Below are 22,976 nucleotides of genomic sequence, written 5' to 3'. Positions count from 1 at the left end.
TTCCTCGATAATTTATCCGAGATAAGGGGTCCTACAACGAGCTCGCTTGCAGCCTCTCCTCTCAAGTTCAGGCTTCTTCCTCTCCCTTTACCTGTTCTCGATAACGAGCCAAACTCATGGCCCCCGATCTTATGCCTAAGATTGTACCAGACACCACATCGATGTATGTATATATGTTCTTTCTCTCTCTCTCTCTCTCTCTCTCTCTCTCTCTCTCTCTCTCTCATTTTCTCTCTCTTTTACCTTCTCATAGGTACCTATCAGGTATCTTCCTAAAACACGATTATTGTCTCCTTTTCATTCGGAGCTAACCTTTTTTCTCCCTTAAGAATAGAAACAATAATGGTAGGATGGGATTACTAGTGGTGGTAGTAGTAGTAGTAGTAGTAGTAGTAGTAGTAGTAGTAAGTGCTAAGGGTTCGAAAGGTTAAAGGTTTACTCTTTTCGGTGATCTCTTATCTCCTCTCGTTTCCCCCTTTCTCTTTATCCTTCTACTTTTCTTTTTTTCTTTTCGTAGAAACTTCAGGTTGATTTTCCTCCTTCTTCCTTTTTCTTTTTTTCCCCCTTTTCTTTTCTTTCTTTCATTTTTTTTTTCACCCTTTCTTTAAGACCATTTAAGTTAAAAGCTTTAAGATTTTCTATCGTAGTACTTCTTGAAAAGTCAATGTTCCCGATACTGATCAATAACGTTGCACTTCTTTACTTAACACATTGCCTTTTCTTTCTTTTCTTTTTTTCTTTTTTTTTTTTTTTTGTTTTTTAAGAGATCGTATCTACTTTTGTAAAAAAAAAAAATCAGAAATTCTTCTGAAATATGATAATAGCGTTGGTGGCATCGGTACTGGTTCGAAAAGATAGACCAGTTTTCTTATATCTTATTCTTTATCTTCATCTTCATCTTTATCTTTACCTTTCCTTCTTCTTTTTTTTTTTTTTCCTTTTTTTAGAAACTTCAGTTGGATCCTTTTCAAACCGTTAGGTGTGGATCCTACAAGATCTCGAAATGCAGTTTTCCTTGAAATGTAACGGGATTTCTGTTCCTAATGTCTTTCATTATTTACGCTTCTAAATGCATTATCTTTTCACAAGGGTTCTAATCTCTTTTTTTTGTTTGTAAAAATCGAAGTGGTATTGATTGTTCGCAAGATTGAAGGTGAACTGACTTTTTTTTATCTCTCTTTCTCTCTCTCTCTCTCTTTCTTTTTCCTATAGAGACTTCAATTAGATCTCTTTTAAATTATTAAATTGATCTTGCATAATCTACAGTTTTAGTTTTGCTGGAAAAATAGAATACACTTAATTGGTTTAACTTTTAACGCATTGCCCATTCAAAGTGATTTAATCTTCTTATCCTTAAGAATAGAAATATTTATAAATGACATGGTACGAAAAGTTACAAGTGAATTGACATTTTTGTATATCTTTTTCTCTTTTTTCTTTCTTTCTTTTTTTTTTCTTTTTTTTTTTTCCTTTGTAAAAAACTTCAAGAAGATTTCGTTCGAACCATTAAGCTCGATCCCCCGAATAATTTTCACTTTAAGGTTTGCTCGAAGAATGAACGTTCTTGATTATGCTACGTTACTTTCACATTTACAATCATTCAATCTTTTTATCGTAAGATAAAAAAATATTTATGAATGTTAAGTAATAATAGTAGTAACGAAGAATTCAAAGTGAATCAATTTTTTTTTCCCCATCTCTTTTTTTTTCTTTCTTTTCGTAAAAACACGAACGTGATTACATTCGTATCATTAAATCGACACATTGTAATTTTTCAATTACAATTTTGTTCGAAAAACGAACGATATTTTTTTAAAACGTGCTATCATTAGCTATCATTTCTAACGCATTATCACAATGATCTAATTTTTATTATCGTAAAAATAGAAATATATATGAACGACGTGATAATGTTGATACGAAAAGTTACAAGTGAACTAACATTTTTATCTATTTATCTATCTATTTATCACTCTCTCTCTCTCTCTCTCTCTCTTTCTTTTGTAGAAAACTTTAGTTAGATTTCTTTCAAACCACTAAGTAGAATCCTGCAAGATCTTAGGATTCTAAAGTTCAGTTCGAAAAATGGATGGATGGATGGATGGATGGATGGGCCAACGGGAAGGTTTGCAAGGCGAAGGACGAGTTAACAACTCGTTAACTAACAAAACAAACACGATGCGACTAGTGCCCCTTTCATCTCATCTCGTTGATTATATACCTCGCGGCGGGTCGTGTACGATGACGACGACGAGAACAGACGACGTCGACAACGACGACGACGGATTCTCCCTGAGGATCATTGCTCGCTACAAAGTCGTTGCATTCTTTTAGAATTTTCTTTCTTTCTTTCTTTCTTTCTTTCATTCATTCATTCACTCATTCTTTTTTTCTTTCATCCTTTTTTTCTTTCTCTCTCTCTTTTTTCTTTTATATGCATATATATTGCGCGGAATTCCACGATATATTATTCACGTTTTTCCTTCTTAAGTAATTATTCATCTCCCATTTTTGATCACGAATATCCTGTTGTGAATGCGTTAAAATAAAAAAAAAAATATATATATATATATTATTGTATACGAATATTTCTAATTATCTTTCAAATACACTTATTCTTTTGTTATAAATCTCACGTTGGACGATTGGTATTCCGCGGTAGAAATCCATCGTTTCGTTTTACAGAAACACGTCTTTCGAAGTGAAATAATAATAAAAATAAAAATAAAAATAAAAAGAGAAGGAAAGAAATATCGTTCGGCCGGCACGAAGGATCGTAAAATCGAATCTTCTCGCCGGAGTGTACGCTCCGGTATTTTGCTTCGAAATTCTAGCGTATGGCGTTCTCAAATGGATGGGGATGGGGGTGGTGGGTACGGTTTCCTTCGCCGTGCTTTGTAGAAATGAATCGCGCGAAGCCGTGCCGCACTTAGAGTCAAGTCGTAAAATTCATCGGCCCATCTTGGAACTTCGACTTGAAAACTGGTCCGCATAAAACTACTTCAACGTGCTGGCAGCTCGATCGTGTTTTCGTTTGTGTTCTCGTTTGTGTTCTCATGTGTGTTCCCGGGAACAACGAAGACGACGACGACGATGATGACGACGACGATGATGATGACGACGACGACGACGACGACGACGACGGCAACTACTACTATGACTACTATTATTATTACGAGGACGAGAATAAAGGAGAAAGAGAAAGAGAAAATAAAGGATTTCCATCTTTTGCCTTATGGCAGTTCCACGTTGTTGCCTCTCTCGTTTGCCTTACGATTGGGCTACGCCCTACCCCTTAAGGAGCTTCTTCCCAAAGAAGTATAATTTCTTATCTTAACATATGCACAACCGCATATTTTCTTCGCGTGCGAACGCGTAAGACATGCCCCGTGTACATAAGTATATTCAACCCGGGGAACCAGTTTTTTTCGAATAACATTTCTCTTTTTTTTCCTTTCTTCCTTTCTTTCTTTTTCTTATTCTTTTTTCTTTCTTTCTTTCTTTCTTTCTTTTTCTTCTTTATTTTTTTTTCTTTTTTCTTTTTTCAAAGTCCCTTTGAAATCTTACAAATACTATCGTGAATTCATTCATAAATATTTAACAGGGTCAGTCAAAAGTTCCTAGGTGATATTAATAGTCAATTACTATTATTCTCGAAGACTTTTGTGGCCTAATTTGTTTCTCTTTTCTCTCTGTCCTTTTTTTTCTTTATTTTGTTCTTTTTCCCCTTTTTCTTTTTTTTTTATTTATTTATTTATTTTTGTTTTTTTTTTTTTTTTTTTTACGAGTCCACTATTATAATCCCTTTTATAATCTGAGCGAAAAAATTTGTCTACATAGTCGCGAAAAAGAATTATTATAATAATACGTTCTAATTAAAAATATGTCGATTGAATATTTTGTACAGCCATTACGTCGATAGAGTAGAACTTTTCTTTTTTGCTTCTTCCTTTGTTTCTTATTTTTTCTTTTTTTTTGTTTGTTTATTTATTTTCATTTTTATTTTTACATCGTAAGCAATTATTTTTATAATGGATATGATTAATTTTTTTTTTGTAAGACGTATTAACGAGCTTGCATTCTGGTCAAATTATGTTATAACTCCATTAACTCTGCTATGTAGAAAAAGGAGAGAGAAAGAGAAAAGAGAAAGGAAGAAGTAAGGGTGAGATTCTAAGGGATTGGGGGAGAAAGAAAAAAGAAAAGAAAAGAAAAGGAAAGGAAAGAAAAGAAAAGGAGACACCAAGACAACGCGTGGTCGCGCGACAAAAGTCACTTTTCTCTTGTTTTCGTCGTATCGTCGTCCCACACACTCGCCAACTTTCTTCTTCCGCGTACTGTGTTCTCTGCTGGAGGAAAAAGCAAAAACTTGTTCGACGAATCTCGCTGATGAATGGATCTGGGCCGCGACGCACGCGCTTCTTCTTTTATCGCGCATGCGCAGCTCGCTAAGCATCTTCGGCGCGCACTTAAGCGGCCCGGGTACTTTTCAAATATTCGAAAAAACTTGAACCTTTTTATTCGCCCTCGTGTCGAACAAATAGTAAATTTATCCTTTTTTTCTTTTTTTTTTATTTAACCTATATATATCGGATAAATTTGTTTCTTTTTTTTTCTTTCTTTTTCCTTTTTCCTTTTATTATTAATCAAATTATATGGGCACATATATTTTTCTCGAGATATATATATATATATATATATACAGGAATATACATAATATATAATATAATATAATATTTATATATATTTACAAAGAATAAAAATAAAAGAAAAATGTACATATGTAGTATTTATTTTTATATATATATATATATATATATATATATATATATATAATAATAATAATAAATTTCAAAGAAAATTTAAATCGTGCCATAGACCGCAAACTGAGGATTCTGAAAAACATCGTATGCACGTGGCTACCGTTCGTTTCGTTTCTATAAATAAGGACGAGCAAACACTCGAAAGAGAGAGAGAGAGAGAGAGAGAGAGAGAGAGAGAGAAACCAGTAGGTTGACTCTCGGTTTCCTGGATGTTCTCACATGATGTAGGTACACGATAAATTATGAAAGTTCTCGCAGTATTAATGCGTTTTCAATTTTGAACAAACATTGACAATATTTTGTTAGATCTCGTCATTAATGTATACATACATACGATCGAATCAGTTTTAACATTGAAAGTTATCTTTGAAACTGGATATATTAGAAATCGAATGACGAAATTTTATGGAAAAAAGAAGAAAGAAAAAAAGAAAAGAAAAAGGATTAACATTTTATTATTGAAAATAATAAACGAACTTTAGACATCATTAACAAAGATATTTTCTTTATCACGATTTATATTATTAATAATGATCATTGTGCAATGACTGTTATCTATTATGTCAAACAATTGAATAATCTTAAAGAAAATTTAGATTTTTTATGTACATTGAATCTCTGAATCAATTCAGAATCAAGCAAAACTTCGAGTATCGTTAATAAGACGTTTACTATGACGATGATCGATCATCATGGTTAACTATTATTATATAAAATAATAGATCTGACAGAGAGACAAATAGACAGACAGGTAGACATGCTTGTGTAGACATGTTTTTGTCTTAAAAAATAGTAAAAAAAAAAAGTAAAAAAAAAAAAAAAAGTAAAAAAATTCAACGAGAATTCAAATGGATTTCTCCATTTGATGATTCACAATCAAAAAAGGACAATAATAATAATAATATCGTATATGATTAATACTACGTATTTTAGGCCATTGTAACCAATACAATGATCATGCTGGTTAATTAAATATTATTATAAAAAATTGTAAATGTTTGATAGGAAGATAAGTTCGTAAAATTTTTTATTTAGGAAAAGTCAACGAGAAGAGAGAGTGAGAGAGAGAGAGAGAAGTAAATAAAAAGACAGAAAGAAAGAAAGAATCCTGATGAATCTCTGCATTGTAACTTCGGATCGATCAGGAATAAAGGCTAACGTATAATTAATCATTATCCAGAGAGCGTTCGAAAAGATTCCATAGGACGTTGGTAGGCGTACCGATATTCGAGCCTTTCCCTTGGCTGTGTTCATTGGAGATATGTTCTTGTGTTGTTCGGTTCAAAGATAGCCGTCGATCTCAAGCAATAACTCGACCAATAACCCGATCGATAAAACCGGCCCTCTCCTCAATTATTCCACCAGGGAAAGGAAATTACGTAGAGAAGAGGAATTGCGATGAAGAGAAAGAAAGAGAGAGAGAGAGAGAGAAAGAGAGAGAGAGAGAGAGAGAGATGGGTAGAAAAGGGGGTGTGGTCGAGCAATAATTATCGGCAAATTACCGTATGTTTGTTTTACAGACTCTGGATGATATACAAGACGATATACAGTGGAGCTCGGACACGGTTATAAGCCGCGGGCTATACGCGAGATCGCGGAACTCTCTCTCTCTCTCTCTCTCTCTCTCTCTCTCTCTCTTTTTTTTCTCATTCTTTCACTCACTCACTCATTCTCCGGATACACGCCTACTTGACCTTCAAACTTCCTCCAGTAATATGGTTACTCTGATTTTGCTTTTTTTCCTTCCTCCTTTTTTTTTCACTTTTTCTTTTTTGTTTTTTGTTTTCTTTTTTCTCCTTCTTCTTCTTCTTCTTTTCATTTCCTCTCGTCATAAATGTATTGCCGCTATTTCATGATATATTACACATTTTGTAATTTTCTGTAGCTTTTTTTCCTTTCTTTCTTTTTTTTTTTTTTTCGATTAATGATAAATACGTGGCAATAAATTTTATATATTAATTGCTCACACGTTTGTGATTGAGATATCCAAGTTGTAATTAATTTTATATTTACATGAATATGTAAATCTGTAAAGATATAAATTTAATTTAATTGTACTTTTAAATTAATCGTACTTTCGAGGATCTTATAAAGAAAGAAAGAAAGAAAGAAAGAAAGGAAAACATTTGAAAATGTATTTCGTATTTTTATAGGCGTGTCTATGGAAAATATAAAAAAGAAAAGAAAAAAGAGAATGTACCCATTTTATATTAAAAAAAAAAAAAAAAAAGAAAAGAAATACATAAATACTAATATTTATAAAAATAATATGGTTGGATAAATACTTGGACTGTTTTCGAAGATGATAAAATTAAATATTCTTTTTTCTTTTCCTTTTTTTTCTATTTTTTTTTTTTTTTTTTTAATTCATCCAAGCCGAGTAACGTGTATAATCTAGTTATTCAATTTTTTTTTCTCTCACTTTTTTTGTCTTTTTTTTTGTCGCAACAACGACGTTTCTTTCCTATGGGCAGTAATCTTGACGTCAACGAGAACGCTTCGATTGTTCGCTTTTATTTATTTTTTTTTTTTTTTGTAAACGAAAAAACGATAGAGAAAGAGAGTGAGGGAGAGAGGAAAAAAATACTTTTCCTCTTATCCAACGGACATCTGCGAGATGTTCGTGGATGATTTACGAGCGACGTTTCTACCTGCTCTCCGGCACGAATTTCTGAACGTAGTTGTGTATGTATGTGCGTACGTAATTACATCCCGGGACCGTCGAACAGCGATCAATCACATTTAATTAGTCTCCTTCCACCCGAGGTATCCTTACGGCTTTCAAAGATAAATCGAACCTGATCCTTCTCTTTTCTCGTAGATCCTTTAATAATATATATATCTCTCTCTCTCTTTCTTTCTTTATCTATCTATCTATTTTATCTATCTATTTCTATCTCTATCTCTATTTCTATTTGCTTTTAATAAGAAATATTCATTAACAAAACATTCAAATTTTTTTCCTCTTTTTGTTTTATATAATTAATAAATACAAAAATTAATTAATCAAAAAATTTATCCAAGATATCTAATCCATTAATCTAATATCTGTGAAAGTAAATAATGTTACATTAGAATCATTATTAGTTTTTACTTTAGACGAGAATTTACCTTTCATCGTAGATTAATAGATAAGTTTTATAAATATGGCTATAGTTAATTATTTATATATGTTGTATTACTTGTATTTATAAATTAGATCTACATATACATTAATAATAATAATAATAATAATAATAATAATAATAATAATAATAATAATAACACAAAATTTTATATCGAAAAAATTTGATTTCCAAGTTTTTACCATATAAAAAAAGAACATATATATATATATATATATATATATAGAAGGAGATTATTTCTCATCTTAAATATATTTCTATAATCAAAATTTCCGATCGACAAACTTTTGTATATTACAGTAAATCGATCGATCATCGAAAGTCGATTCACGAAAGATAAATTTAAAAACGTTTGATCGATCGATCGGTTGGTCGGTCGGTCGATCGATCAAGAAAGAAAAAAAAAGAGAGAGAGAGAGAGAGAAAGAGAGAGAGAGCCGTTCGACGATCTCGTTGAAACGAGATGGAGAGAAAGAGAGAGAAATCTTAAATAATCTCACTAAGAGTGTGAAGAAGAAGGTCGTTGTAAGAGGCAAGAATAAACGAGCAAAAGGGAGATTATTATGGTCTTGAAGAAGGTGAACACAGAGGGCGAGGTTGAAGGAGGAGGTGGAGGAGGAGGTGGAGGAGGAGGTGGAGGAGGAGGTGGAGGAGGAGGTGGAGGAGGAGGTTGTGTAGAGGGGTAGACGTGGGTGAGAACGGGGAAAGGGGAACGGGGAAGAAGACTAGCAAAAGTATTTGCGCCTCGTTTGACCCGTTCACTGATTTTCGATCTCGTCAAAGCATCTCGCGTGATTAATTAGTCGACGTTCTTGGTACGACTCTTTGAAAGGCCCGTCTTAAACGAAACTGGTTGAGAAAAGAAAAAAAAAAGAAAATAAAAGAGTGATGAAGAGGGGTGAAGAGAGGAAAGGCAAACGATGCTTGCCGTTAGGGTTATCTCGTAACCGCAATTGGTTTTCTACCGTCGATGTGTCAAGGGAGAGAAAGAGAGAGAGAGAGAGAGAGAAAAAGAGAAAAAGAGAGAAGGGAAGAGAAGAAAAGAAAAGAGATTGGTAGGGAAGGGAAAGGAGAGAAACCTAAAAGAAAAGGGTGAAGAAGCGTGCAACGAAAATGGTTCTGGATTGAACGAGAGAGTCCCACCTGCTTGTACACGATCGACGAATGTATAAAGACACGCACCTCCAATACAAACTTGTTCAATCTTACATGGCTTAAACACATGAATCCATATTATTGTTCATCTTAAAGCTAAATCAACGGTTCTCATACATTTCTTTATCATATTAAAATTAACCATATTACAATTATCTTTAAAATTAGCTTGATGTATGGTAATACATTATTTATAAATAATATATATATATATATATATGTGTGTGTATTAATTAATATATTATATTATTATAATGTATACTATACTAGTAGACAATAATACATAGTATATATACATATATATTATTATTATAGTAATATATTATTATACTCTATAAGAAATAGAAAGAGATAATACAATATTTATATTCATATATAACACTATTTATTTATACTTATTAATAATTATTAATGTTAGTAATTACATAGTATTTAAATCAAAAGAAATAATAGAAGTTTAAAAAAAAAAAACAAAAAGAAAAAGGGAAAAAAAGAAGAAGATGATGAAGATGAAGATCTATAATCTATGAGCACTCAAAATTTACAAATCGATTTATATTTAACGACCGACATTAACTTCGGATATAAAATAATAATTTATATTCTTTTACGAAGGTGGGTCATCGTTTGTGCATGGTGGTGCATAGTCGCGAGAAAATGGTCGCGAACGGCAGGTAATTGCAAGGAGGATAGTTTCGGTCTACAGCAGGGGTTCTCAACCGTGGGAGCGGTTGCAGCATGGGGACTTCCAGCAGCTCATACGATCGCCGTTTTGGTCACTAGGGATGTCGATGCTGATGAACTAACGGGTAAGTTAAAAAAAAAATATATAAATATATATATAAATATATATATATATATATAAATACATATATATACTTCGATATGGTACTTTTTCGTATAATAATTTTATTAATATATAAATATATCGTGTGTATGTATATATATATATGATACACTTGCTTTCGTAAGTTCCGATTTAAGAATCGGAATCCAAGCGTGACTGGTTATTCCAGTCGTACTTTGAACTACGATGAAGTAGTACACATCCGCCCACGTTTCTTATAACTTTCTCGTTCTCTCTATGAATCTTATGAATCCACATGAACGTGTCGTTATCCAACCAAACCCGACATATGATTTAAGATTCAATAAGAACTCGGAAACATTTGCAAATATATTTAATGTTTCTTATTCCATGGAAAAACATAAGGGACAAAACGAGTATCAATTCTTTTATCTTTTTTCTTTTCATTTCTTTTTCATTCTTTTTTTCTTTATTACATCGATAATAAAGATCGTTGGGTCATAATTCGATTTTATAATCGACAAAATGAAAAGAAACATATCAGATCGGATCACATTTTGACTATTAAATAATTACTTTGATAAGCTCGAAATCTCGAAATCTCGTACGTAACGTTAAAGAATTTGCGTTCAATGACATTTTGCGCGATGAAGAAAAAAAGAAGGAAGAAAAGAAAAAAAAAACTTGTAAATTAAATTAAATGTAAAAAAAAAAAAAGAAAAATAAGAGAAAGAAAAAGAAAAGAAAGAAAGGAAGAAAGGGATGAAGGAAAAACTTCCAACTTCTTTTTTTGTGTTTCTTAACAAGATCGATGAAACAAAAACAATGAAAAAAAAAATATGTATATATATATATATATATATATATATATACTTACAGTTGAATATTCGAAATCTATATAAAATTGTTGTGTTCATGCACAACGAGAGGAGAGACTTCGAAGCAAGCCAACGTGAAATCGGTTGCGGTTAGCGAGGGCTCCTCTTTCTCTCTCCCCGGTAGGAGAGGCGACATTCAATGCAAATACCTTTGGACCCGCTCTGCAACTTTTCACTGTCCTCCACTAAGATCAAAAGCTACTTCGACTCCATTTTTATCTCTTACCTACTAGTAAAGACGATGGTGTTTAGTTTCGCTATACAATATCTATTTAATACATACATAAATACATACATACATATATACGTACATACTTATTCTTTTATTTAACGACACAACTTAAATAATAATAACAATAATAATAGTAATAATAATAATGATGATGATGATTATAATTATAATAGTATTAATAATTAATTATCTTATTATTATAATCATAATGTAAAAATAAGTAAAAATAATAATAATAATAATAATAATAATAATAATAATTAATTATCTTATTATTATAATCATAATGTCGAGTAAAACTCAATAATAATTATTTTTTAAATTCAATCCAATTACAAGAAGATGAAAACTTCGCTATAGTAAAAAAGCAATTTAGATGAATCGAGTCTGATAAAAACGTGAGAGTAGAATACTTATGTACGAAACGTTTATATATGTAAATACATATAAGAATGAGTTGTTAGAGTGTTTGTGTGTATCTATGTGTATAAAAGAGAAAGAGAAAGATAGAAAGAAAGAAAGATAGAGTGAAGGAAGGAATACATACGCATGTTCTCTTGGCTCTTCTTGAAGTACGATCTCGTTGACCACCGCTCGTGCCTCGCAAACGAGATTGTTCTTCGAAGATAGCGAGCGACGTTTAAAGGCCAATTTATCGAGCCTGTCTATCGACGAACGAGCCTTGTGCCTTGCCTTACCTTGGCTTGGCTTGGCTTGGCTTGGCTTGGCTTGGCTTGGCTTGGCTTGGCTTGGCTTGGCTTGGCTTGGCTTGGCTTGGCTTGGATTGGATTGGATTGGCTTGGTTTGGCTTGGTTTGGTTTGATTTAGCTTGGCTTGGCTTGGTTTGGCTTATCCTCGAGAAAATATATATCTGACGAATCTTTCAATCCATACGATTCCTTATATTTTCCAATCGAAAGTTTTCTTAGGATTAATAATAATGAAACATTTGAAAAGAGCAAGTACAGTCCATCATAATCCTGGATTCTAATAGAATAATTAGAAAGAGAAAAAAATAATAAATAAGTAAATAAATAAAAAAGGGCGGTGGGAGCGGAGGAAGAAACATGGCAAATGATAAAAATCGTACGTAAGATATGTATATTATTTTGCATTCACAAATTCGTTCATTCATTCATTTATCATTATCATTATCATCAACATCAACATCATTATCCGTCATAATTGTGAACTCCGATGGAATGATGAAAAAATAAAAGAAAAATAAAAAGGAAGGAGAGAAAAAAGGGGGCTGCAGAAAAAGAAAACAACAAATGATAAATTCGTACGTAAGGCCTATACATCCTTTTGCATTCACAAGTTTATTCGTTGTCATCGTCATTATCATCATCATCATTATCATCATCATCATCATCATCATCATCATCATTTTTTAAGTCTAAGAAATATTTAACACTGGTCAGGGACGCAGAATGCCAAAGGAATTTTTATTTTAACAAGGGACTCTAAATCCTTCGCATTCCATACGCTAAAAAAGACGAAGATGGAAAGACCGAGAGAGCAAAAGGGACAGAGAGAAAAAGAGAGAAAGAGAGAGAGAGAGAAGGGTGATCCATAGAAGAGGAGGATCCTACACTACTAACCGGATAAACTTGCCAAAAGAATAAGTGTCAGACATGAGATTCAGTACCGTTATTTTGTGTCCGTTACATCTCTTACAATATCACTTGTATGTACATAATGTACATACAACATGACATACATACATATATATATATATATATATATATATATATATATATATATAAAAACACAAATACGCATACACACATACCCTACGTATGTACTTATGTAAGTATCTATCATTGTTGAAGATAAATGTAATAATGAAGTGCCAAGAGATAAAACGCGTTTACTGATATATTAAGTGAGTTCTCGTCTCTAGAGGTGAGAAACTTACTTTCGATCTCAACCGGTTGAGAAAAGGGTGAATAATCGTGAATCGTGAATCTTTCTTTCTCTCTCGCTCTCTCTCTCTATCTTTCTTTCTCGGACAGCCGTCTCGCGATAATGAGGAGGAGCATCGTGAACAAGATAAAGATCTACGCTGGCATTACTTGTCCTAGCCGCGTCCAACAGACACGCTGCTCTCACGTTCGATATACTCGAGAAAATATCGCGAACGAATTATAATTAGATGAGGAGAATAATTTTTTCTTTCATTATTATTATTATTATTATTTTTTTTTTTTTTTTTTTTTATCATTTATACTCATTTACGAATATAATATGATAATAACGACGAAATATTATCCATTGCCATTTAAATGAATACTAAAGCATTGCATAAAAATTTGATATTAAAAAAACAAATAAAAAAAAAATAAAAAAATAAATAAATAAACAAAAAAAGAATGAGAGAAAAAAGATTCCTATGTTTCAAATAGGAGAACAATTTACACGTATTTACTCTAATTTCATTGTAAGGTATTTTGTTTGTAGGTAAAAAAAAAAAAAAAAAATTAAAGTTGAGTACAAGTAATAAATTGTTCATTTATTTTTACTTCTATTTATTATTAAATCATATGTCCATTCATATTTATGTTTGTTAAATAATAATTTCATTAGGGAGGAGGGAGAGAATGATGAACCCAACAAAATCCTTAAGCTTATTTATCATTATTATTCTAATATCATGATAACAATTATTTCATTAATAGATAATATAAACAACAAATTATTTGTTTATTCGTATCTATGTTTCAGGAAGTTGCTTCGTAGGACAACAAAATGCCCGATCACTTCTTGTTCTTGTACTAATACCACAATTCGTATATCTATGTTTGGGTACAACGTTCCTTCTTGTCGGTATAACGTCACTTCTGTTACCAAGACCATTGGTAACACCAAGCTCAGTTATGAGCGCACTTCAACAACAACAACAACAACAACAACAGCATCAACAACAACAACAACAGCAACAACTGCAACAACAGCAACAACAACAACAACAACCACAACAACAACAACATCCAAATCCATTGATCAGACAGAGAGATTCGTCGAAGTCACCGATTGAAATACATAGGAGACATAAAATATTATTAACCAGAGTTGGTCTCTTTGCTACCTTTTATGCTGTTACAATGTTTTGTTTAACCAGTACAACATTTTACGAATGGTGGGGACGTGAAAGATGGCTCAGAGCACCAGAACCATCGAGTTCACCAAGAGTACCGTCGAAACCTCTTGTACAGTTTTTCGTTCTTCGATTAGTAGCCACTTTGGGTAGTGGAATAATTACAGCCGCTTGGATTTGGTGGCCTAATTTAATGAACGTTTGGAGACGTTTACCACCGTGCAAACAACCACCTCACAAATGTCATCCCCATGGTGTACCTGTACCTGTAGTACATTGTTTCAATCCAGGTTCGACAAGTCCAACGCCACATCAAATTCATCATCTTGGTCATTTGGCTCCACCGCAGCATACGCTTTTACATCAACATCAAATAGTTGGTAATTCATCGTCCGGTAGTCATAGAAGTCATAAGAAACATAGGAAACATAGAAAGTATCATAGTGGTAGCGAAACCCAAGTATAAAAATTTTTATTTTATGAACAATCAAATTGATAAACTGTATGTACCTATTGTTTTTTTTTCTTTTTTTTTTTTTTTTAGATCTTTGCCATAATAGTTATTTCCTTATGACAAAAAGACTGTACATTGATAAAAATGTACAAAATGATTCGCTCCTTTAGGATCTAGATAATCGGGCGAATTTTTTTTCTTTTTCTCCGTGTCATTTAACTTTTACAACGAGGATGCATCGCAGATGATAATGATGATGCATGAGAGGCTGAATAACACATATCGTAATATTACGAGTCTGACGTGTATTTTATTTATTTGGCAAAAAGAAAAATTTTATGCTTCGAGTACATAAACGATGCTGTGAATAGTTTAAGTAGATTTTGATTATTTTAAATACTATTAATTTTTACATATCAAGTATATAAATAAACATTTAGGATTTTCCTTAATTTATATAATTTAGAGATCTTTCTTTTTTTCATTTTTTTTTTTTTTTTTTATAGGAAACCTCATATAAAGATACGTAAAAGTAAATTTAGTCAATTTTCAATTACTTTCTTTTATGTAAGTCGGATACAAAAACATACGAAAATAATCAATATATAATTGTATGTATGTGTGTATATGTATATATGAAAAATGTTATTTTTTAAAAATATTTTTTACTCATATATATCTAAATCTACTACTGTAATTTGTTATACATTATTTACATTATAATGTGTTTAAATAAGTTCAATGATTAAGTTAATCATTATCTATTACGTGCCACTTGTTTCTTTCTTTTTTCTTTTTTTTTTTTTTTTCTTTTTTAGTTCCATACACGCTACTACTTATAATAATAACGTGAATTAGAGCTTAATTAGATTTAATTTAGTTCAATGATATCGTTTGAACCTGATTTGCGTTAAGCGTTAGCGCATTTTTTTTTTTTTCTTTTTTTTTTTTATAGTAATAAAAAAGCTTTTGTATAAAATACCATAATAAATGATTAAGTACATTTATAATAAACAATGAAAATGTATTGAAAAGAAGAAGAAAAAAAAATTGATTAATCGAGAGTATACAATTTTTAATTTAGTTTTTTCTTTTTTTAGATTCGTAAAAAGATAAAATAAAAAAGAAAAAGAAAAAGGAAATAATTTTACTATTTGTAGAAGTTGTACAACATGGATTTAAATTCTACGCCATTGAAGAGCAAGGTATGATTGCTCTGTACCACAACACAATGCCCGTCACTTTTACATAATCAGGGTGTGGTATTCACGGAAGTGTACAACCATTACAGGAAAGAAAAAAAAAAGAAAAAGAAAAATTTGAAAATGAATGCTGTAAATTCTTCCCTTTAGTTTACTCTCTTTTGAGTTTTAAATTGAAGCATCTTGGTTTTTTTACATCAAGGGCCAATATTTAAAGCACAATAATGAATATATTACTCTCCCTCTCCCTTCTTTCTCTCTCTCTCTCTTTCTAAATAGTTTATTTATTTATTTAACAAAAATAAATAATTAAAACTTAAAAAAAAATAAAATTGCGATTTGTAATGCAATCAAAACGTTATCATTCGTTGAGTGAACTTTTCACAATGTTTTTTCTAAAGTAAGAAAAAAATATAAAAATAATATAAAAATTATGATATAATAATGACTATATGAAGTAAAATTTTTCTTTAAATAATATATGAAAAAGAATTTTTTTTTTTCTATATCTTTAGTGCCTTCAGTCTTTTATCAATTAATTCCTTTTGTTGATTAGTCAATGATCTAATATTTACTACTTTTGCTTTATGATCTGGCTTTAATTCCAATTCTAATAAAGCATCTAATTGTTTCAATTTTTGTTCTGCATTACGACAGGCCTAAAATATTAATAAAATATATAAAAATGTATAATAAACAATATGCAATTATAATTGATAAAATATTATTATTAACATATATTAAAATATTACCATTCTCAATTCATGTTCTATATCACCATTGGTTTTTGCCAGCTTTCTTTTTTGAGAAAATTCCTTAACGCTAAATCCAAGAAATCTTTCTATAATCTGAAAAAAAAAGGAAAAAAAACAGGAAATATAGAAATATATTAGTGTAAATATAAACTTTGTCATTAAATATATTTAATATACCTCGGAAGCAACAACAACGTCTATAGCTGCTGATTTATCAGAGATTGTTCCTTCTAATTGCCAGCAAGAATTTTTTCTAGATAATTTTCCAAAAGTAATGAAATGCCCTCGTACAGTTCTAAACGTTATTTCTTTTATCGTTTCCTCAATTATGTCACAAATGAAATCACAAATTTTCGCTGGTATTTCTTCTTTTACAATTTTTGTTTTCATAAAGTCGGAAATCTTTTGTACGCCTTTCTCTTTATTTGTTGTTTCTTTGATACAACGTATTTTTGATGAACCAACAGGCGGTGGTGACATTAATGCCTAAAAAATAGATATTATTTTTTATTATAAATATTTCTCTATACCAATTAGTATGCTAATATTTGCCGAAAAATATTAATATTAAGTCATACCGCGGATCTTTTATTTCCAATTTCTATTTTATAATCAACTTGTTCCCTGGATGATATTCCACTAGTATTAATATTATTTTTCTTAAGTTTTGACATTTCAAAAGAGTTTTTGTCTTTTGTTGTGGAATGTTTTGAATTGTTTGGAATATTCTGTAAGAATGATTTAGTTGATTGAACATTTCTTTTCATATCAGATTCTTTATTTTTTGGTATAGAATCATTTTTTTCTAACACTTCTAACATGTCAATATCATCAAAATTAAAATCATCCTCTGGAAAATACATATCAGTTTGTTCTTTAATATTTTTTTTTCCAGTTGAACATTTCAATGTATTGTCTTTATCTTTCACAATTATTATATCATCTTCAATATTATTATCATTATCTTCTTTAGGTAATACTCGAAAAGGTTTGACTAAATTCTTTTTTTCTCTATCTGTACTTCCATTATTATTAGATGTACTTGAGGTAGATGCAATAAATTGATTTTCATCTATCATTTCTAACAATTCATCATCCATATCAATAATTTCAATATCATTCTTTTTGTTTTTCTCGTTCTTGTTAACTGGATCTTTCGGATGAACAAAATTTTGTTTAATATTCCTTGTACTAAACATGTTATTTTCTGTATTTATAGTACGTGATGTATTATCTATATTCTGTATCCTATCTACCTCCTGACTTTGTTGTTCGATTAATGTAACTTCCTCCAAATTCACTTCAAAATCATCTTCAAAAAAATCATTTGTAACAGGTGATCTTGGATTATGTACTTCCTGGCTTTTATCGTTATAAGGATCTGGATTTTCTGAACAATTTCTGTAATATTCAAATGCATTAAAAAATTATGAATAGAAAATAATATATTCCTGTTAATTATTTGAAAAACTTACAAAGCTCTAGCTAAAACATTTTCTAATGCATTGGTGATGGATAAATTTTCTACCTCTCCACCAATTTCTCTGAATTTACCTTCTTCTAATAAAATAATACCTCTTCTGCATTTTACAGGTCCAATGATCATTACTTTATATCCAGGTAATAATGTATCCTATTGAATTATAATAATATTAATCTTTATAAATTAATACATAATTATTTAAAAATAAAATATAATATGTATATGTAATAAAATCACATTTACAAAAGTATATTACATGTAAGGATGAAATGGTTTTGTATTCTATAGCACTAATATCTTGTATACCATCTGTTAAATTTAATAGAAGCATCCTCTTTGATTTAGGCTCCCATATTTGAGGTTTAATATCTTCTGTTGCTTCTATATTAACATTTGAAACATTACGTATTTGTTCCAGTTGTTTAAATTTTGAAGTTGATATGTCATACATTGTGTTCATCTATATTAATATTAGAAAATAAAATAAATAACATATATATATATATATATATATATATATAAAATTTTAATTAGTAGTACCTGAAGTATATAAGTTCCATGTAATACTGTAAACATTTGTTGTTTAAGATTTCTTGGTAAACATCCATTATCATTATTAATCTCACGTAAATCACTTAATTGCCATTGTGTTTTCACAAATTTTAATATTTCATTATATATTATCTAAAGTGAAACATAACCATAAAATGAAATATAAACTTGTATGGATGATAATAATAATAATAATCTTAATAAATTTTCAATATTATTATGATTTCATTTGTACAAATAAATAAATTAACAAATTTAAAAATTCACATTTACATTAAGATGAAAAAAGAAAAACAATTTTAAACATATTACTTACAGCGTCATTTTCTGAAGTAAAATATTCTATACAATCTCTTAACCAAGTTTCATTCATAGAATATGCTTCTGATTTTAATGTATTTTTAATTCGTTTTATAAGATCTTCGTTCATTTTTTATTATTTAGATAATAAAATGTATTAAAACATTATATTATATAGTTACGAATACATCGTTATTTATATTTGAATATGTGCATATACACTAAAGTCTACATTTGTATATGCAAAAATATAATTAAAAATAAATAACCTCCAAATTGAGTTTATCTATTAATAAACAATTGTTCGAATAATATAAATTAGAATTATTCAATAATTACATCATAACAATTGTAATAGTTGAACAATATAAAACTCTTAACTTGAACTTTATACATAATGAAAAATGGCGTCCAACATGTCAGACAAATGTGTCGCTTATGTCGAGAAAACAATGAAAAGTGATTATTTTGTCTTTTTTGTTTCTTAAAATTTTTATACAACAGTAAATATTGATTGATGATCGAACAAAGTATTTTATTAATTTCAAAAAGGTATGTATGTATAATATATAAATTGAAAAATTATATATATATATATTCAATTTAAACTTTTAATATCAATTTTATCAATTTTTTAATATTTAATATTCTAATCTTTTAATTTGAATTAGATGTTTTATTCGCACGAACTTCTTTCTATGCGACAAAAAGGAAAATTTGCACGATGTTGGTTAGCTGCTACAGTCAATGATCAAATATTCAAACAAATGTGTAAATCATCGACCGTGAATGGAATTAATTTATGTGAATTATGGTAAATAAAATAAAATATATTGTTGATGTTCTTCTCTGATATAAACTATACTTATTATATATTTATTAATTTATTTAAGCATAGAAATAATGAATACAATCCAAATTGAAAGTAATGAAACAAATAGACGATTCAGTTTGTATTTATCATCGCAACTTATGTATGGAGCAGTAAAAATATTATTATATCAGACAACTAATTTACAAAGTAAGTTAGTTTTATTAATTATATAAACAAATCATATATATATATATATATATATATATATATATATTAAAAACATTATTATCTTTTGTAATCAATAATTAATTAATTCTTATCTGTTTCAGCTCAGGTTTTTCAAATAGACAAGAAAGTATTATATTACAAAAAGAACAAAATGTAATATTTTAGTTTGTTTAATATTTATTAACATAATAATATATGAAATAATATATGAAAAATATGATTAAAAAGAAAATTTGTATTTTACAGATATGAAGTTGATAATATTTCCAAAAATTTAGAATCGTGTAATATAACTTGTATGATCCAAGATTTTAATGATATTCAATCAAATAACACTTTACCTGTTTTATGCGATGAATTGAATATAAATACTAAAATGGAGGCAATGGTAAATATATATAATTATATATATATATATAAAATTATATAATATATATGTATATATATATATATATATATATAATTATATAGATGCGTGATGCTGCATGTTTGGACTTTGGTGCTTTAACTCATGAACAATTGAACTTTCTCCTTCCAAATGGTGAAGACATTTCATTGTTAGTGTCCTTGTTTCCTTTTCCAATAATCCTTAACTTTCCTACAGATATTAAATTTATCCAAGTTGTGTATTATACATTTTTCTTTGTCAGAATATTATCAAACATTATTATTTTTTTTATTAAAAACATTATATTTTCTTTTTTTTTGCTACATAGAGAAATATTCGAAAGAATGCATATTACAAATTCGAATTTGGATAGAGAATTAAATGATACCTCTCCAGTCAATAAAAATATTTTGTCAAGTTTAGAAGTATCTGACATAACGATGCATAAAATTGAGACAGGAATGTCAATAGATAATGTATCTATAGAAAGTAAGAATAAAATCATATCTTTGTTAGAAATCAATCAATCACAATTTCAGTTAATTATAATTGTCTAACTTGGTACAATATATTTATTTTTTAGATGAAGTAGATTTTGGAGCAGATACGAAAACAACATTGTCAGATATAACTGTACAAGAATTTATGCCAACGGAGAATACTTTTGTAACACCTCGAAAGAGACAATCTGCCGAAGGTATACATATAGAAACACCAATCAAAAAAAGACGCGTATGTATTTTATTACAAACAAATTATTATTATTAACAATTAAGAATAATTTGTGGATTATTATTTAAGTTAAGATTCGAAGATACAGTAGTTTCAAATACGGCAGAAATTGTAACAATACCAGAAGTAATTTCTGTTCCTACTGCAGATTATTTTGTAGAACCATTACAGAATTTGGAATTAATGCATGTAGATTTACAACAGATTAAAATAAAATCAAAAAGAAAGAAAATATTTGCAGACAAAAATATAAAATTCAGTCATAAAATAATAAGAAAATGGATCAGTGATGTCAATGCTCATACTGTTGTAAGTTTAATCATATTATACTTTATGAATCTAAATTATAGTTTAGAGTATTAAAGCCATCATCAATCATCCTTTATTATTTTATAGCCGTTAAGTGTTATTAATGTAAATATATCAACATCAGAAATTCTTTTCCAAATGGCACCAGCAAGATTTACTTCTACTCGAAAAAATAAATGGAATAGTCCTTTAGTAACACTTTTCAATACGCACGCTGTTGTACCATCTATTAAAAAAAAGATACAAGTGGAAGGTGGACAGTTGTTAGAAAAATGTATTATTAGTTATATCAAAAACCAAATTCTATTCTTTTTTTTTTTCAAATATTTTGCTGCAATCATAATATCATAAATTTTTAGCAAGTGAATTTCTGCGTTTAATGGATAGAAGCAATAAAACTTCTGAAGAATTGCTTTCTGATTTGTCATCGGCGATTGGGAGGACTGCTGAAGTAAGCAAAAATATAAGTTCAGAAAAAAGTGTTGCCATTAGCATTGATGAGCTTCCAGAAGTAATAAAATTTCATGATGTAATGGCATCAACTAATGATGAATTAGAAAAAATACAATCACCAAATATTCCAAGAGAATCATTTATACCGGATGCTAGGTAATATATTAAAATTGTTATAAATAATATATTTTTTATACTAGTAAACTTCAATTATTTTTATGTTAAGGCATTTACATAAAATTCAAATAAAAAAATTGTAATAATAATGTTATAAAATACAAAATACAGTAATTATTATTGTTTGTGTATTTTATAGTCCAGACTCTTCATCGCTTCCATCTTATTTATTAACGAAACAAGAATTACTTGCATTATTGGAGATAATTTGGCGGAACAATCAATTTGCAACATTTACAGATATAATTTCACCAGATCATTATAGTAAATTAGATGCTTCTTGTTGTTTCACATTTCTCTTGGGTGAGTATGTTAAAAATATATTTTAAGTTTATAAAAATTGATATATAATCATTGGTATGTATTCTTTTTTCAAAAGATATTTCTAAGCTTAATAATTGGTTTTAGAATTATACAAAGAGAAGAGAATTATTTTAAAACAAGCTACACCTTATGATATCATCTGGATACAAAAATATACATAATTTGGGTGATAATGATTCTTTTGCTCAATTAATATATTTTATATCATTTATTCTACAAGAGACAGATTATTATTTGAAATACTTATATTTATAAAAATATTTCTTTATGTAATGAGATTGTTCATAACTAATATAACAAAGAAATGTTTATATTTCTTGATTTTTAAATTACATATTATATAAAATGAAATAATATTTCCATTTATTGATGTAGTAGTTGTAATAAAGTTCCATTGTGTTAAAGTATTTTATGAAATAAGATAGAAAAATAAGAAAATATATTTTAATATATTTTAACATGAAATTTATTACATGATTCATGAAAATGTTTTAATAAACTTACTTTTACACTTTTATTTATGTTTAAATTGTACATCATATAAATTATATATTATATTATATAATATATTATATGATGATTATTATGAGAATAGAATATAATAATTGAAAAAATTTTAAACAATAAAAAAATTTTAACTATTTAACGCATTTTCCTAAGAAATTGCTTGAGAATTTTATTATA

At 29.0% G+C, this 22,976-nt stretch overlaps 3 protein-coding genes across 4 annotated transcripts in view; 2 read left to right on the top strand and 1 right to left on the bottom strand.

The window, feature by feature from the left end:
- The window catches only part of LOC124432031 (frizzled-4), a 24,370-nt gene extending 8,465 nt beyond the window's left edge, over nt 1–15,905 (top strand). The window contains exons 7-8 of the mRNA XM_046980525.1: nt 9,719–9,912; nt 13,749–15,905. Coding sequence (XP_046836481.1) covers nt 9,719–9,912; nt 13,749–14,587 — 1,033 coding nt within the window. The 3' untranslated portion in view covers nt 14,588–15,905. The remainder of the gene's footprint in view (nt 1–9,718; nt 9,913–13,748) is intronic.
- Nucleotides 15,708–19,419, bottom strand: LOC124432030 (recQ-mediated genome instability protein 1-like). The gene is made up of 8 exons (XM_046980523.1): nt 18,884–19,419; nt 18,556–18,699; nt 18,272–18,475; nt 18,008–18,165; nt 17,111–17,933; nt 16,710–17,018; nt 16,530–16,625; nt 15,708–16,436 (listed from the first exon to the last, which is right to left on the bottom strand). The coding sequence occupies exons 1-8, from the start codon at nt 18,995–18,997 to the stop codon at nt 16,281–16,283; spliced, it is 2,004 nt and encodes a 667-aa protein (XP_046836479.1). The 5' UTR covers nt 18,998–19,419; the 3' UTR covers nt 15,708–16,280.
- A 739-nt stretch (nt 19,420–20,158) lies between these two features.
- Nucleotides 20,159–22,697, top strand: LOC124432032. Of its 2 annotated transcripts, XM_046980526.1 has the most exons (8): nt 20,163–20,297; nt 20,626–20,786; nt 20,881–21,029; nt 21,099–21,338; nt 21,426–21,612; nt 21,698–21,947; nt 22,108–22,271; nt 22,377–22,694. In XM_046980526.1, the coding sequence occupies exons 2-8, from the start codon at nt 20,642–20,644 to the stop codon at nt 22,451–22,453; spliced, it is 1,212 nt and encodes a 403-aa protein (XP_046836482.1). In that variant the 5' UTR covers nt 20,163–20,297; nt 20,626–20,641; the 3' UTR covers nt 22,454–22,694. The 2 variants fall into 2 exon arrangements, with proteins under 2 accessions (XP_046836483.1, XP_046836482.1); XM_046980527.1 differs by lacking the exon at nt 20,626–20,786 and having other exon boundaries at nt 20,159–20,297; nt 22,377–22,697.
- The last annotated feature ends 279 nt before the right edge of the window (nt 22,698–22,976 follow it).

The sequence above is a fragment of the Vespa crabro genome, chromosome 23, assembly GCF_910589235.1.
Source record: "Vespa crabro chromosome 23, iyVesCrab1.2, whole genome shotgun sequence".
Taxonomy (NCBI): Eukaryota; Metazoa; Arthropoda; class Insecta; order Hymenoptera; family Vespidae; genus Vespa; species Vespa crabro.
Note: the sequence above shows the minus strand (reverse complement) of the source record. Positions and strands in the feature narration are given on the sequence as shown.

Bases quoted from the DNA above. Each gene is read 5' to 3' on its own strand.
- LOC124432032 (XM_046980526.1), top strand. From the start codon at position 20,642: ATGCATATTACAAATTCGAATTTGGATAGAGAATTAAATGATACCTCT. The intron at 21,030-21,098 runs GTATGTATTTTA...TTATTATTTAAG, and splicing joins CACCAATCAAAAAAAGACGC to TTAAGATTCGAAGATACAGT. The intron at 21,948-22,107 runs GTAATATATTAA...TGTATTTTATAG, and splicing joins TCATTTATACCGGATGCTAG to TCCAGACTCTTCATCGCTTC.
- LOC124432030 (XM_046980523.1), bottom strand. From the start codon at position 18,997: ATGAACGAAGATCTTATAAAACGAATTAAAAATACATTAAAATCAGAA. The intron at 18,700-18,883 runs GTAAGTAATATG...GTTTCACTTTAG, and splicing joins TTACTTCAGAAAATGACGCT to ATAATATATAATGAAATATT. The intron at 16,626-16,709 runs GTATATTAAATA...TTTTTTTTTCAG, and splicing joins ACGTTGTTGTTGCTTCCGAG to ATTATAGAAAGATTTCTTGG.